General features: G+C 35.4%; 3 protein-coding genes across 14 annotated transcripts in view; 2 read left to right on the plus strand and 1 right to left on the minus strand.

Moving 5' to 3' along the window:
- Positions 1-4,779, plus strand: part of LOC123538352 (dnaJ homolog subfamily C member 4-like) — a 52,098-nt gene extending 47,319 nt beyond the window's left edge. For all 10 annotated transcript variants that reach the window (XM_045322427.2, XM_045322444.2, XM_045322414.2 and 7 more), the window contains one exon: positions 696-4,779. In XM_045322427.2, the coding sequence (XP_045178362.2) occupies positions 696-765 (70 nt within the window). In that variant the 3' untranslated portion in view covers positions 766-4,779. The remainder of the gene's footprint in view (positions 1-695) is intronic.
- A 3,536-nt stretch (positions 4,780-8,315) lies between these two features.
- LOC123538340 (uncharacterized) lies at positions 8,316-13,402 on the minus strand. 2 transcript variants are annotated; one of them, XM_045322377.2, is made up of 3 exons: positions 12,791-12,863; positions 11,043-12,580; positions 8,316-10,201 (listed from the first exon to the last, which is right to left on the minus strand). In XM_045322377.2, exons 2-3 carry the CDS (start codon positions 12,577-12,579, stop codon positions 9,918-9,920), a joined length of 1,821 nt encoding a protein of 606 aa, XP_045178312.2. In that variant the 5' UTR covers position 12,580; positions 12,791-12,863; the 3' UTR covers positions 8,316-9,917. The 2 variants fall into 2 exon arrangements, with proteins under 2 accessions (XP_045178312.2, XP_045178303.2); XM_045322368.2 differs by having other exon boundaries at positions 8,319-10,201; positions 12,829-13,402.
- Positions 13,403-14,971: 1,569 nt separating this feature from the next.
- The window catches only part of LOC123538327 (zinc transporter ZIP9-B-like), a 31,172-nt gene continuing 30,724 nt past the window's right edge, over positions 14,972-15,419 (plus strand). Inside the window, exon 1 of one of the 2 annotated variants that reach the window (XM_053547312.1) lies at positions 14,972-15,137. In XM_053547312.1, the coding sequence (XP_053403287.1) occupies positions 15,042-15,137 (96 nt within the window). In that variant the 5' untranslated portion in view covers positions 14,972-15,041. The remainder of the gene's footprint in view (positions 15,138-15,419) is intronic. The other variant, XM_045322355.2, reaches the window with a different exon arrangement.

A 15,419-nucleotide genomic window follows, 5' to 3' on the forward strand; every position in this document is an offset into this window, starting at 1 on the left:
ACCAGTCCATGTTTTATCAAAAGTATTTGACCTGTGGCTTTGAAACTTTGAACACTTGTTTATTATCATGATCTCCACCTGTAGATAAGAGTACTTAACTCTGCCAATTGTTTTGGCTGAATTACGGCCGTTTTTGGACTCGGAAATCAGTTAAAATTTCAGTACCAGTCCATATTTTGTCTAACTGTTTGTCATATGGCTTTGAAACTTTGAACAATTGTTTACCATCATAGTCTTTATATGTAGGCAAGACTAATACCTTTTATTTGTCAAAATATAAATGAATGCATGTGCTATATAATTATATGTAGATCGTTATACATCATTTATAGTGCAAGAGTCATCTTACACCCACGAGTGTGAGATGGAGTTTTCCGGCGCCAGTGAAAACACAGGAAATCCCTGTCTGGTATGCATTTAAGCTTCACTCGATGGTTTTGAATTGCTCATGTGAGGAAGCCATCCAGCTGGCTTAAAAGAGGGTCGGTGATTCTACCCGGGTGCCCGCCTGTGATGAAATAATGCACAGAGGGGCACCTGAGGTCTTCACCATCAGAGCTAGAAAGTTTTCCATATGACCTAAACTGTGTCATTGGGACGTTAAACCCAACAATGACTTTCTGGTATGCCAGAAACCTTGTTCTGTAATGCGGGGGATGTCAGTTCAATGAATTTGTTTGTTTGTTTGTTTTCAGGAAGGAGCAAAAGTCTGCTGATAAAACCAAAGTCTATAGCAAAGTAACAGTAGGGAAGGACTCAAGCTGATAATGATGCAGATAGGGCATTTTGTAAAATACTGTGATTTGACCTCGTGTGTTTGGGAGGTCAGACAACGTTGGTAGTTGAGTAAAACTCAAAATTCACATCCAAATGAAAGTGCCGATTTGTATGTTGAATGCCGAGTTGTTGGAATAAAGAGTAAAAGGCAGATGCAGAATGCTGCGATATTTGTGATGATTTTATTTGACATTGTATTAAATTGTTTAGAGAAAAAATTGTTTTTCAAAAGCATACTTGTAAACATAGTGCCTCATCAACCTGTACTGGAAAGACAATATTGAATTGTCAGGGTTTTAGCAGAAAACTTAGCAGTTGCTCTTTCAGTTTAATGAGTTATGGCAGTTTCGCTGTAGCCCTTCATACCCAGCATTTCCAGAAATGAATATGTGAGGAATTGTTATGCAATGAGTTGTCAGTTTGGAGGTACAAAAATGGAACTGACTTCCTTTGACTCTAGGTTTTGAATTTTTGTTTGTGTGACCATTGAGATATTACACATTACCTTCTGTTATTCAGAAGCAGGGATCTTTTGATTATTTTTTTCATTTTTAGCTCAACTTTTAAAAGAATAGATGGAGCTGTTGCACTCACACATTTGTCCACATTCCCGATTTGGTTAAGTTTGAGTTTTGTATGTAAGCTGATATCTCGGTAACCACTTGTGAGAATGGATTGAAACTTCAAGAACTTGTTCACTGTGGTGATCTGACCTGCAGTGCACAGGTTCCATAACTCCTGTTTTCCATTTTACAAAAATATCCACTTTTTCAGCATAATATTTCTGGTTAAGTTTTTGTGTGTTGGCTTTTACATATTTAAGTAACCACTGATGAAATAGATTAAATTTCACATTTTAATAATCTGATATGCATTGCACAAGTATGCAACTCTTAGTTTGCTTATTCTCAAAGCTATGCCCATATTTAAACTGATGTTTCTGTAATCTCCAGCATGAATGGATTGAAACTTGACACTTTGGTTTACTGTGATGATCTGACATGCAGTGCAGGGTATGTCATAACTCTGTCTTGCTTTTTACCAAGTTATGCCCCTGTTTTGACTTTAGATTTTCATTTATTTAACTTACTTTTGTGACATTACTTTAGAATAGTCGACCATTCCTGTCTTCTAACTTTGCTTTTGAAAATAAGTTAAAGGCGCAAATTTTTTAATGTCAATAGTAAGGAAGTAGAAAGGCACAATCATACTGGTAATATACAGTTTATTTATAGATATAAACTATAAATTCCAGTGTACCGTGTAAATTGTAACTTTGAAAATTATGATTAAGCTCAGGTTAAGGTATCCAGGTATATCTAACTTTGATAAGATAGTGTTACACTATTAAAACAGGATATTACTGAGAAAAATAATGATTTTGTTAAGCCAGTTTATTTTCACTTAAGCACTATGTTACTTTTACATATACTTCAGTTGTAAACTGTTTTATATACACATTTTAAATGAATCCCTAATTAAATCTTACCAGTTGACTCAATTTGCACACATTTTACGAAAAGTTCTATACACTTGTTACTGTTATGATTAAAAGTTAAATAAAATTGTTTTTCTTTTCATCTGTACATGTATTTATGTTGAAACTAGCGCCTTTGTAACATTACTTATTGTCCGAAATTTTGGGATTATCTGTTTGTATTTCGTATGTTTCAGTGTGAATTAGTCAAACAAATGTAAGAAGAGTAAGAATTATTTTGAAATTCCTAATATGTTTAGTTCCATAAGACATTGCTGAAAAAATGGAATGTATTGGGAATGTATTGGGAGTTTTTCTCTATGTATGTTAATTTATCTTCTACAAATAATGTTCGAAACAACATTACTTTTCGAAATATGGAAGTTGTTGTATGTCTTACCTTTTGAGTAAAGATATTTTTGTGGTGATATTTTATGTTTATAATCATACTGTAGGTAAGATAGGTGTATGATGTGTTATTTGATATGGGTGAAACAATAAGTTATCAAGAAAACACTTAGCTTTTATTTACTGGCAGATTATCAAAACATTTTTGAAGTTTCTCTTTTTCAGCCGAGTTAGAGATTCAAATTTTGATAGCAAATTTTACTAAAAGAGTGAATTCTAATTGAGACCATCTATACTGAATAGCCACTTGAAAATAGTCATTAACTTGGGAAATAAATTTTTTAAGTTTTGCATGCTTTGTTGGCAAATAAAACAGGTTTTGGGTTCAGATGCGTAGTAATCTAATCACGAAGGCCAAATGCCTGAGTGATTAATAACTATGCATCTGAATGAAAAAAATGTGTTTTGTTTGCCAACAAAGCACACAAAACTAAAATCTATTTCCATTCTAACACATTGAATTACACCAGGAATAGCCAAAAGTAGGTCATTTTGCGAAACGTGTTTTAATAGAGAAGACAGTACACAGTAAAATCCATCTTTGTTTATATAAAAGAAAATCTTAAAAGTGTTAATATACAAATGTAAACATTTTATTTCAGAACATGCAATTTTAATATGAATGACAAATAAAGTGTTGTTATCAAACTCAGCTGAGACTGAAAATGTTTTGTAACATGGGGCTAGTTCACCTAAATTAAATCCCAAATAATAGAAGTATTTATATCGTTGTACTCAACTTGCATATTATCCTAAATGATTAATAAAGTTGTGGATAACTGGAATCAGAGTAATACAGCAGTGTGGTATATCTTCAGAACATGTAATTAAACTTAAGATTATAAAAAGATATTCATAGACTTGCAGTGTTTTCAGTGCTCATTTTGGTTTTTGTTATCAAAATTTGCCTGTGTAGTTCAGTGCCAAAAGAAATTTTAAATATCTGTTAATACATTGAATTGGGCATTGTTTTTCAGTCTAAGAAAGTAATGATTTGCCCATATTCCTTTCGTACTTTGAGGTGTTACTAAGCATTCAAGTGTTTGAAAAGATGCTGTTATTCAGCACCATTAAACTCAGTTTAATTCGGAATATGGTTGTATTTACCTTTAGCCTGCTGGCTGCAAGTGATTCTGCCTTTGCAACCAGTGTAGACCAAGATCAGCCTGCACCTCAGGATCATGGTCTGCACTGTTTGCTATTCAGTCAGTAAATTTTCAGTGAAAACCCCTTTGAATAATAAATTGTTTGCTCAAATTGAATGATGGAGCAGTCTATTATAGAAATTTAGCACTGTAAAGGTTAATATGACTTTGATCTTGAAATGCAAGATTTATATTGAAATATTTTGGGTTTTTTTTTTTGGAGAGTTTTCTTATTTTGAAGCACCAGTGTTTTATCACCAGTCTATTTTAGTTAATTGTAAGATATGCAAAGTTATAGTTATAAAATTGTCCGCCATTTAGCTCTAGAGAGGCCTAAAAAAAAATTCTTTGTTTCCGGTAACATGCTGAAAAAAATTCGGGTAGGTAGGTCTGAATTTTTTTTGGGGGGGGAATTTTTTTTTATTAAGGGGGACTTTTCGGAAATTATTTTTTTGTCAAAAAATGATTATTAATAAGGGGGTTATGCCTTTAGAGCATCAGTAAGTTGATTTCTAACACCACTGGCTATGTTTAAAGCATAAAAAGTGCAGTTTTGCATCTTTTTGTTAAAAAGTTGAAATAAATATTCTCCAAGGCCATAAAAACATTTAGGGTCGGGCCGAAAATTTAGGGTAGGTCGGGATACCGGAAACAGACAATTTTATTTTTTTTTACGCCTTAGTTTGGTTCATAATGCACAAACTATATTTTAAAAAAGCTATTGTTTTCTTTGGAAGCTAATAAATTTTTAAAAGGCTAGAACATTCTAATTACTTACCAGTTTTATGTTTTATAAACATCTGTAATAGTTTGTACTACTAAAATCTGTGAAAAGAAAACTTTGGAATATACATGTTGAACTGAATGAAAATGCTGTAAGTTTGTGGATAATGTATTGTTAGAAATTTTGCAAATGAATTATGTCACTTGTTACATTGTTTTCAAATATCATGCAATAAAAAATGAATTTTCTGCTTGATTTGTTATGTTATACATTTGAGCCGCACCATGAGAAAACCAGCATATTGTGTTTGCAACCAGCATGGATCCAGACCAGCCTGTGCATCTGCGCAGTCTGATCAGGATCCATGCTGTTTTCTAACAGTTTCTCTAATTGCAATAGACTTTGAAAGCGAACAGCATGAATCCTGACCAGACAGCATGGATGCGCAGGCTGGTCGTGATCCATGCTGGTCGCAAACGCACTATGTTGGTTTTCTCATGGCGCGGCTCATTTAGCAAATCCAGCTTGCTCAAGAACATCATTGTTTTGTAAGGGGTGTAAGGAAAGTTTGTTCAAGTTGGAAAAGTAAATCAGCTTATCAACAACATGGAGTGTAACGCTTGCATAGTTTTTCAGTCTTATTTAATGCTTCTGTATTTGTGTGTGTTAGGGTTAAACGTCATTTTTAACAATTTTTCAGTAGGATAAACTATGGCTTGTAGCAGTGAGCACCATGCCCAACTTCATAGTGCTGTCTCGCCGTAGGCAATTGACAAGATAACCCCACTCATTCACATTATAATGACACCGGGTTAACTAGTGCAAGTACTATTCTCTTAATACTAGTACCATTTTTTGCGTCTTTGGTTTAGCACGACCAGGGATCAAACCCACGACCTCCCACACTCGAAACAGGCGCTCTACCACTAGGTTACTGAGGCGGTTTTTGGTACATTTTCTACAGAAAGCGGTACATAGGATTTACCTACAAAAATGGCCCAAAATTATTTCAGAAAATAACCATTTATTTCATACATTCAGGAAATTTTAACTTTATGGGAGAATAAAAAGATGATATTAATAACACCAGCATTTCATGACAAGTTTGTAAAATGCAAACACTTCTACTTCAATGTGAAAAAAGACAAAGAACATCTAAATATATTGCAATATACTCTACAAGCGGCCTACTGCCAGGAAATTTTGTCAAACATGCTTTTTAGCTCGACTATTCGAAGAATAAGTAGAGCTATCCTACTCACCACGGCGTCGGCGTCACACCTTGGGTTAAGTTTTTCGTACCAGTCCACATTTTGACAAAGTCTTTTGAGATAAAGCCTTGAAACTTTCAACACTTGTTTACCATCATCATGGCCATTTATAGGCAAGAGCACATAACTCCATTAAGGATTTTGGCTGAATTATGGCCCCTTTTGACTTAGAAATCATGATTAAGTTTTTCGTACCAGTTCATATTTTGACAAAGTCTTTTGAGATAAAGCTTTGAAACTTTCAACACTTGTTTACCATCACCATGTCCAGTTATAGGCAAGAGCACATAACTCCAAGGATTTTGGCTGAATTATGGCCCTTTTTGACTTAGAAATCTGGGTTAATATTTCGTACCAGTCCACATCTTGACAAAGTCATTTGAGATAAAGCTTTGAAACTTTCCACACTTGTTTACCATCACCATGTCCAGTGATAGGCAAGAGCACATAACTCCATCAAGGATTTTGACTGAATTATTGCCCCTTTTGACTTAGAAATCATGGTTAAGTTTTTCGTACCAGTTCACATTTTGACAAAGTTTTTAGAGATAAAGCTTTGAAACTTTCAACACTTGGTTACCATCACCATGTCCAGTTATAGGCAAGAGCACATAACTCCATCGAGGATTTTGGCTGAATTATGGCCCTTTTTGACTTAGAAATCTGCGTTAATATTTCGTACCAGTTCATATTTTGACAAAGTCTTTTGAGATAAAGCTTTGAAACTTTCAACATCTGTTAACCATCACCATGTCCAGTTATAGGCAATAGTACATAACTCCATCAAGGATTTTGGCTGAATTATGGCCCTTTTTGACTGAGAAATCTTGGTTAAGTTTTTCGTACCAGTTCATATTTTTTGTAAAGTGTTAGACATATGGCTTTGAAACTTTTATCACTTGTTTAGTATAATAGTCTCTATCTATAGGAAAGAGAACATAACTCTGTCATCTATTTTGGCTGAATTATGGCCCATTTTGGACTTTGAAATTAGTTCTGTTTCCATACAAGTCCATGTTTTGTCAAAACTATTTGACATATGGCTTTTAAACTTTGAACACTTGTTTATCATTATGATTTCCATCTGTAGGCAAGAGTACATAACTATTTTGACTGAATTATGGCCCTTTTTGGACTTTGAAATTGGCTCATATATTGCCATTTAGTGCATTACTTATCGAAATCAAAGTAATACAGGAACATTGTTTGTCTAATCTATTTATTTCTTTTGTCTGAATATCCGTGGAAATATTTTGACACCATTCTTCAATCAATTCTTCGAATAGTCGAGCGCGCTGTCATCAGACAGCTCTTGTTAGCTCACCTGTCACATAGTGACAAGGTGAGCTTTTGTGATCACCCTTCGTCAGTCGTCTGTGCGTCCATCCGTCAGTCAACAATTTCTTGTCTGCACGATAGTGGTTTCATTTATGATTTTATTTTAACCAAACTTGCACACAACTTGTATCACCATAAGATCTTGGTTCCTTTCTTGAACTGGCCAGATCCCATTATGGGTTCCAGAGTTATGGCCCCTGAAAGTACCAAAATCAGCTATTTTGACCTTGTCTGCACAATAGCAGCTTTATTTATGATTTGATTTTTATCAAACTTGCACACAACTTGTATCACTATAAGATCTCGGTTCCTTTCATGAACTGGCCAGATCCCATTATGGGTTCCAGAGTTATGGCCCTTGAAAGGGCCAAAATTAGATATATTGACCTTGTCTGCACAATAGCAGCTTTATTTATGATTTGATATTTACCAAACTTGCACACAACTTGTATCACCATAAGATCTTGGTTCTTTTCTTGAACAGGCCAGATTCCATTATGGGTTCCAGAGTTATGGCCCCTGAAAGGGCCAGAATTAGCTATTTTGACCTTGTCTGCACAATAGCAGCTTCATTTATGATTTTATTTTAACCAAACTTGCACATAACTTGTATCACCACAAGATCTTGGTTGTTTTCTTGAACTGGCCAGATTCCTTCATGGGTTCCAGAGTGATGGCCCCTTAAAGGTCCAAAATTTGCTATTTTGGCTTTTGCAGCCATATGGAGACTTCATTTATGGTTTGATTTGATATAAACTTCCAAAATATCTTCTACAACAATAAATCTTGGATTCCATGATAAATCTGTCAGATCCAAAAATTATTTTATATCTGATTACCTCCCCTGATTGTAATCAAAATGGATTTATATCCGTAAGTCCTTATATGACTTATTTGAAATTTCATTATTGTCATTAGTTGGACTGAGACAATCTGGGTAGATAACTATGGACTGATTTTATGTCAAATTACCTCCCTTTATTTCAAATTAAAATGGGTATTTCTCCGAAACTAATGAAGATACTGATCTGAAATGTCAACAGATGGACTTGGAGAATCAGTGAAGATACATATTGACAAATTACCTTATAGGACTTATTTGGAATTTCATTATTGTCAGTTGGACTGAGACAATCAGGGTAGATAACTATGGACTGATTTTATGTCAAATTACCTCCCTTTATTTCAAATTAAAATGGGTATTTCTCCGAAACTAATGAAGATACTGATCTGAAATGTCAACAGATGGACTTGGAGAATCAGTGAAGATACATATTGACAAATTACCTTATAGGACTTATTTGGAATTTCATTATTGTCAGTTGGACTGAGACAATCAGGGTAGATAACTATGGACTGATTTTATGTCAGATTACCTCCCTTTATTTCAAATTAAAATGGGTATTTCTCCGTAACTAATGAAGATACTGATCTGAAATTTCAACAGATGGACTTGGAGAATCAGTGAAGATACATATTGACAAATAACCTCCCTTTATTTTTTATCTAAATGAATACACCTTAGCAGCTTCTAATGAGATTGGTTTGAAACGATCATATCATTTTGAGCAATGGTACTCAGGTGAGCGATATAGGGCCATCATGGCCCTCTTGTTCACAATTTTGCATCTAAACTGGCTTTTAAGCCCACTATTTTAATGTACAATTCACATAAAAACCATGTGTGGTTCACATGAAGACAATGTATAATTCACATAGACCAAGCATAATTTACATAAAAAACCATGACTTATGATTGTGGAATTCACAAAAATACCATGTATAATTCATATAGATCATGCATAATTGGCATAAAAACCATGTGGAATTCACAAAAATACCATGTATAATTCACAAAGACCATGTACAATTCACAAAGACCATGCATAATTCACTAAAACCATGTGGAATTCACAAAAATACCATGTATAATTCACATATACCATGCATAATTCACATAAAAACCATGTGGAATTCACAGAAATACCAAATATAATTCACATAGACCATGCATAATTCACATAAAATACCATGTGGAATACATATAAAAATAATGTATAATTCACATAGACCATGCACATTTCACATAAAAACCATGTGGAATTCACAAAAATACCATGTATAATTCACATAGACAATGCATAATTCACTTAAAAATCATGTGAAATTCACAAAAATACCATAAATAATTCACATAGACCATGCATAATTCACATAAAAACCATGTGGAATTCACAAAAATACCATGTATAATTCACATAGACCATGCATAATTCACATAAAAACCATGTGGAATTCACAAAAATACCATGTATAATTCACATAGACCATGCATAATTCACATAAAAACCATGTGGAATGCACAAAAAATACCATGTATAATTCACATAGACCATGCATAATTCACATAAAACACCATGTGGAATACATAAAAAGACATGTATAATTTCACATAAAGACCATGTGTAATTTGCACAAAAGCCATGTAAATGAAGACCACTTGGGCCTAAACTGGTCTGTATATGCAGTTTAAATACACAGAAAATGTTAAAATGATGTAGTGTGGTCCGTAAGGTAGTCAGTATTCACAGACGGTCTTGATAATAACACACACTTCTGATCGGAACATGTTATATAAACACAAGTCATTTAAATTTTATTTTAACCTGTTGAAAATATAAATGTCCGTAATTTCGTCTGTTTAAAAAAACCAAGGCCACTTGTTAGATACATTAACTGAAGGGCCCGTCACTGGAAATCTATAGATAGACCTCCATTTACTTGATTTCAAATACTTTGACACCCCTGCTCCTTGCTTCTTGTTTAAAGAAGTTGCTTTGTGTGATAAATAGCCTACCATAAGACTTCTGGACTGCCAGAGCGTGTGGGTGTTCAATGTTGTCAATGACAACGTCACGCACGTGCGATCCATCTACCGTGAGCTCGAGGACTTTGCTACTGGACCAGTCGGCCACAAACAGTCGGTTGTTGTGCAGAACGATGCCGCTGGGAGTAAATCTCTTGTGATACGTACTGTTTGTAAACTGCCAGAGTTTTTCTCCTTAAAAAAACAGTGCAGTGGGTAAGAAATATATACATAAGAATGTTTCTCAATCAGGTCGCATCATGGGCCAGTGCTAGTACATGTATTGCAGATAAAAATAAAGTTTGACATTGTATCTTCGATGTCATTCTGACTTCCTTATTTAACAAATAATCGTGGCATTCGAGTGGTTTGTCGCCTGATTTATCATGGTTCAGAGTTCAGATGCGTATAGGAATTAAACCACGAGGGCATTAAATATACCAGCCTCAGAACTTCGTTCTTTCGAGTAGTAAAGACTGATGCGGCAATTTATGTTTTCTCAGCGGCTGACGCGGCAATTGTTATTTATCGCAGAATTTGCAACTCTCGACTTCTGTTAGTTTAACTGACAGGCAAATCGAATTTTGAAAGAATGCTCAATAAAATGCCCCACTAAATACGCTCCTTTCGGCAACGCAGAGTAGCGCACAAGTCGGAGGCAGCATGTCTGAGGAGAGTTGACTGCAGGCCGCCATGAAGATTTTATCGAAACCAGTAGGCCTATGTCTGAAATCATTTGTTTGCCATCTCAGATTTATGTTGGAAATTTGTCAGTTATTGCAGAAAGCATGTTAGTTCTGGTACAGAATGTAAGACTACTATCTAAAATGCTGACTGACCGCCGTAACATAAAAGGTAACTTGAAAACTGCTGAAGCAATAATTTGTTATATAGCGCCATGTGACACACTCTTGTGTAAAGAAAAACACGTATCTGTTTTAAACTTAGAGAGCATTTACTGTTATTATTACTGGAAAGATAAAACAAAAATGTTGACTAAGACCATCTATAGGCATTTAACCATGATTTAACCTACCTGTATCGGTGAAACAGCTAACCCGGTCATGTCCACTCACAAAGATCATTTTCGCTTCTCTGTCAATATCCATATGACGGGCCTCGCCGGCGTTTATTCCTGTCTCCAAGATTGCGAGCTGTCGGCCGTCGTCGTCTAGAATGTGAATGTCGCCGGCGAAACATAAAACGAAACAGCGTTCATGTCGGTGTGACACGGCGAAAAGCGATTCTTGACACGGTATGTTGAATTCTTTATACCTCACCAGATGAATTGTATGAACTTTGACCTGCATGACCTTTCTGTTGTGAAACAAGGTCACAGCGACTGTGTTCTCTGAAACCTGTCCTAGTCCGCAAGGTGAAGGACACTCGAGTGAGTCAAGGTAACTAAAATCTGAACCAAACAGCATTATCTGTAAATGATTAATGTCGGAGACCACAATTTGACCATTGTCAAGAGCGACAATACTTGTTAAGCGGCAAAGGTCGGTCTCGTACGGATGTTTCTTTGTGTGGAACCTTGCAACATAGTTGAAAAAGGAGTTCGACTTCCGCAGCTGAGAAGATGGTATGTACACGGGACCGCTTGCAAGAGAACTGGACGGTTTGTAGCTCACGCTGCTCAATGTTGTACTGACCGTACTCTGTGATCCAGGACTGTGCATTCTAACAATATCTTTAATTACACCGTCTGATGAGATAACAGTATTTGTTACCTTCATGACTTTTTCCGTTTCTGTTTCAACGTCATCTTTTATCGCCGTTATTTCCTTTACAAAATCAAAGTCATGATATCTGACAGACATTGCCCTTGTCTTTTTCCTCTTCACTTCTTTTGACTCTGGTCCTTGCTCTTCAAATGGAACATAGGACATTTCGACGTCATTCAGGCAAAGATTCTCACCCCCTGCGCTTCGTCCATCTTCTCTCGCCGACTTTGACAATCGTGTATGTATTCTTTGACTGCTATTATCTTCGTTCTTAGCACTTTGTGCACGTAGTGCAGACTTTGGCTTTTGTTCGCAGTCTATCAACTTTGGACGTCTTTTTATCATTTGTGAATGCTTCATTTCTTTCTTTGATATTTGATTATTATTGTAATTGAACGAAATGTCTTTGATGCTGTCTAGAAATGGTTGCAATGAGTGGCCATATTTTGTACCCATTTCTAGAACGAATTCTAAATCATTTATCATAGTTTCCTCGATAGAAGCGGATCTGCTCTCTTCATTTGAGGTAAGAAATGTATCCAATGAAACGTCAGCTTCTCCGGCTGGTATTTTAGGTTCTGGAGCACCAGCTCTTTGAAGCTGCTTCCCCCGCATCTTGTTTCCCGGTGAAGAGAGCAGGGCCACTGTACCTAGCGAATCAAGTCGCTCCGTTATGGAATATAACGGCTCCTTCAGCTTGAAGTCAACAGCGGCCGCCATGTTGTATTTGTTGACTTCTAACATGGCTTCTCTGATTGCCAGCGCTTGCTTTTTCCCTTCTTCTAGTGTCCTTTTTAGCTTAAAGCCTATGATGTTTTCTTTTAATACCGATTCTGTCATTTCCATCCTGAAATTTGTATCATTTTGTTAAGCAGAAGTTTCTTAGCACTATAACGCGAGTTTATTGTGTGTGCAGGCGTGCTTTTGTACCAGTAAAACAATAAAATTAAACGAATCTGAAGATATCTGAACAAAATTTTAAAAAAATGCTGATTATATACAAAATGGAATATAGTGTACTTTTGGTTTTAATGAAAAGAAAACTTGAAATTCTTACCGTTTCTGACGGTCCAAAAGCTTTTTAACAATTCTTACCGTTTCTGACGGTCCAAAAGCTTTTTAACAAAATTCTTTAATGTTTCTTCTTCAGCGGCTACAATGTCAGACATCTGTTTTTCCGAGCATTCTTCTAGTTCTCTCAGTCGCTCCTCGAGCCGTGCACGAGCTTCGTGGATTTCCCGCTTTACCTCAGCACGTGACGCGCGCAAGGATTTGATATTATTCGTGATGTCATTGATATATTTGTTGCTCGATTGTTTCCAGTGTTTTATCTCTCGCAGAAGTTCGTATTTCAAAGATAATGTGTTCACGTGCCGGAATGTCGCCTGCGACATGGTTATTTGTTAATATCACTTCCTCGGTTAATATGAAAACTTTGGTAGAAAATTGTAAAAAGTTCGCACTTCCCTATACTGAATATTTAAAACTTTCAAATTTAAACAATGATTTCTCCAGACAGAATTTCCATTATTATTGACCGATAGAAGAATTAAGGAAATATATACTAATTGTGTATTTAAACATTTACAAAACCTATGTCGGCTTATCTCTACAGTTCAATCAAACATAAAACAAAGGTTGTCATTATTTGAAACAAAGGAAGTGAAAGTCAATTTACTTAAAGATCGATATATAAACATTAATTATCTTTATCTGTTCATTCTATTTATTGCTATAACGGTTTGTCGATTTTTTCACACAGATTATGGAGACCGTAAATGTAACGTTATAAATAAATAAATAAATAAATAAATAAATAAATAAATAAATTAATTAATTAATTAATTAATTAAGTAAGTAAGTAAGTAAGTAAGTAAGTAAGTAAGTAATAATGGAAAAAAATAGATAAACAAAAGTACCGAACTGTCACAATTTATGCCCGTCACAGCAAATAAATTTTGACTTTTAAAATGTTCTACTTTTTGAGCAGAATAGTTGTAAATTTTTACAAGTTCGATTAATTCAAGAGCGATAACTCCCAAAGGAAATAGACTATAAGGCTGGTCATCAGACTTGGCCAAGATGATATGCTCTTTAAGAGACTGACTTACACTGGACAAGAGCTGTGAATACTGTCAACTTTCGTAAGTAATTAAGAAATTCAAGGACCAGTGACTTCAAGTACCAGATGGATTTCGAATTTGATTGTGATATTATGCCCATAAACATTGCGAGCAAGTTTGATGAACTATTCAAGTTAGAGAGTGGACACTGTCAATCGGTAAATGTTTGCAATGTGGTTAATTCACCGGCCATAACTCAAGAGTGACTCGGAGAGTTTATCTGGTTATCAAACTTGGCCGAGATACTGAGTCCATATTGTGACCAAATTTGGTAAGTACTGGATAAGAATTACTCAAATAAGAGAGCGGACACTGTCAGTTTTCGCAATTTTAAGTAATTCTTGGGCCATAACTCCAAAACGGGTGGGAGAGTGTAACAGCGAACACTGCCAGATTTTGCAATTTTGAGAATTTCAAGGGTCGCATTATCTCCAGAACCATTATGATAATACAGCTGGTCGAGGTATTATACCCACTAACATTTTGACCAAGTTTGGTGAACATTAGTCTTAGGTGAACATTGGCTAAGAACTAATCAAATTAACGGTTAAGGTAAAGGTAAATTTGCTTTGTAGAGCTTTTGAGAGATCCAGAACAGTTGAAACCAATTATACCTTACCCCAGCAATTTGTTGATACCTATTTACAGCTGAATCGGCTGAGGCAAAATAGATATATATTAGAGCGGAAAGTTCCAGTTGATGCCCGCCGCGGCAGGTGATCACATAAACATAAAAAGTTTACGGACATATTTATAATACATCAACAGCGTACTGCCCAACAATCATTACTGATTATAACCGGGAGGCGCTTTGTCCGGGACATAAACCAGAATGAATACAGGTATAAAACATGTTATATTAATATATTAATTCAAAATAGTAGGCTTGATAGGAACTTGGCTATTTGAATGGTATTATTGTTCTCTGTTGGTTTGGCTTTCTTAGATAAATTACATTAATTATGTGTGCTTCAATTCCGAACCTGAAGCCTTGCCTACCATGCAGTTTTCTGTAATTTGTACTGATTTGCTTAAATAATTTTCTTGGTCTTTGTTTCCTTTCTTTGGGCTAATAACAAGTAAAAAGCTGTGCTGGTACCCTGCATTTTTTGATATCATACAGGGTTAACTACACGTTGTCGAAAACCATTTTCATGTCTACATGGCAGGAGAAAACACAGAAAAATGGATGATATTTGGACGCTTATATTATTGTCTACGGCAATGCTGGTTGGCTGTTACTTGGCCGGAATTATACCACTAGCAATAAATTTGTCAGAGGTCAGTTTTTTCTCAAATGATTTATTATGACAACGTTTACTGGTTTTGTTGACTTGAAAGTTGTCAAAGTCGTTACCAGAGTGTGCAGAAATTTTGACACTCTGTCACAGAGGTTGGGTTTTAAATTTTTGTTCTGACTTCTAGTACCAATTACAAATAGGCCTAGAAAGGAAATGATTCAAGCCTAAAGGTTACAGTAGAAGATGAAAAATACATATATTTTTGAATCGCGAATCAGAGAAATGGACTGTTGGATTAGTCTTAACTTAATGGCAAATCAGG

The sequence above is a fragment of the Mercenaria mercenaria genome, chromosome 1 (genome assembly GCF_021730395.1).
Source record: "Mercenaria mercenaria strain notata chromosome 1, MADL_Memer_1, whole genome shotgun sequence".
NCBI lineage: Eukaryota > Metazoa > Mollusca > Bivalvia > Venerida > Veneridae > Mercenaria > Mercenaria mercenaria.

What these genes read in the sequence shown, in the direction of transcription:
- LOC123538340 (XM_045322368.2), bottom strand. Translation starts at nt 13,127, where the DNA reads ATGTCGCAGGCGACATTCCGGCACGTGAACACATTATCTTTGAAATAC. An exon ending in CTTTTGGACCGTCAGAAACG is followed by an intron (nt 12,581 to 12,828) that starts GTAAGAATTGTT and finishes TACAAATTTCAG; the next exon opens with GATGGAAATGACAGAATCGG. An exon ending in TAGCTGTTTCACCGATACAG is followed by an intron (nt 10,202 to 11,042) that starts GTAGGTTAAATC and finishes TGTTTTTTTAAG; the next exon opens with GAGAAAAACTCTGGCAGTTT.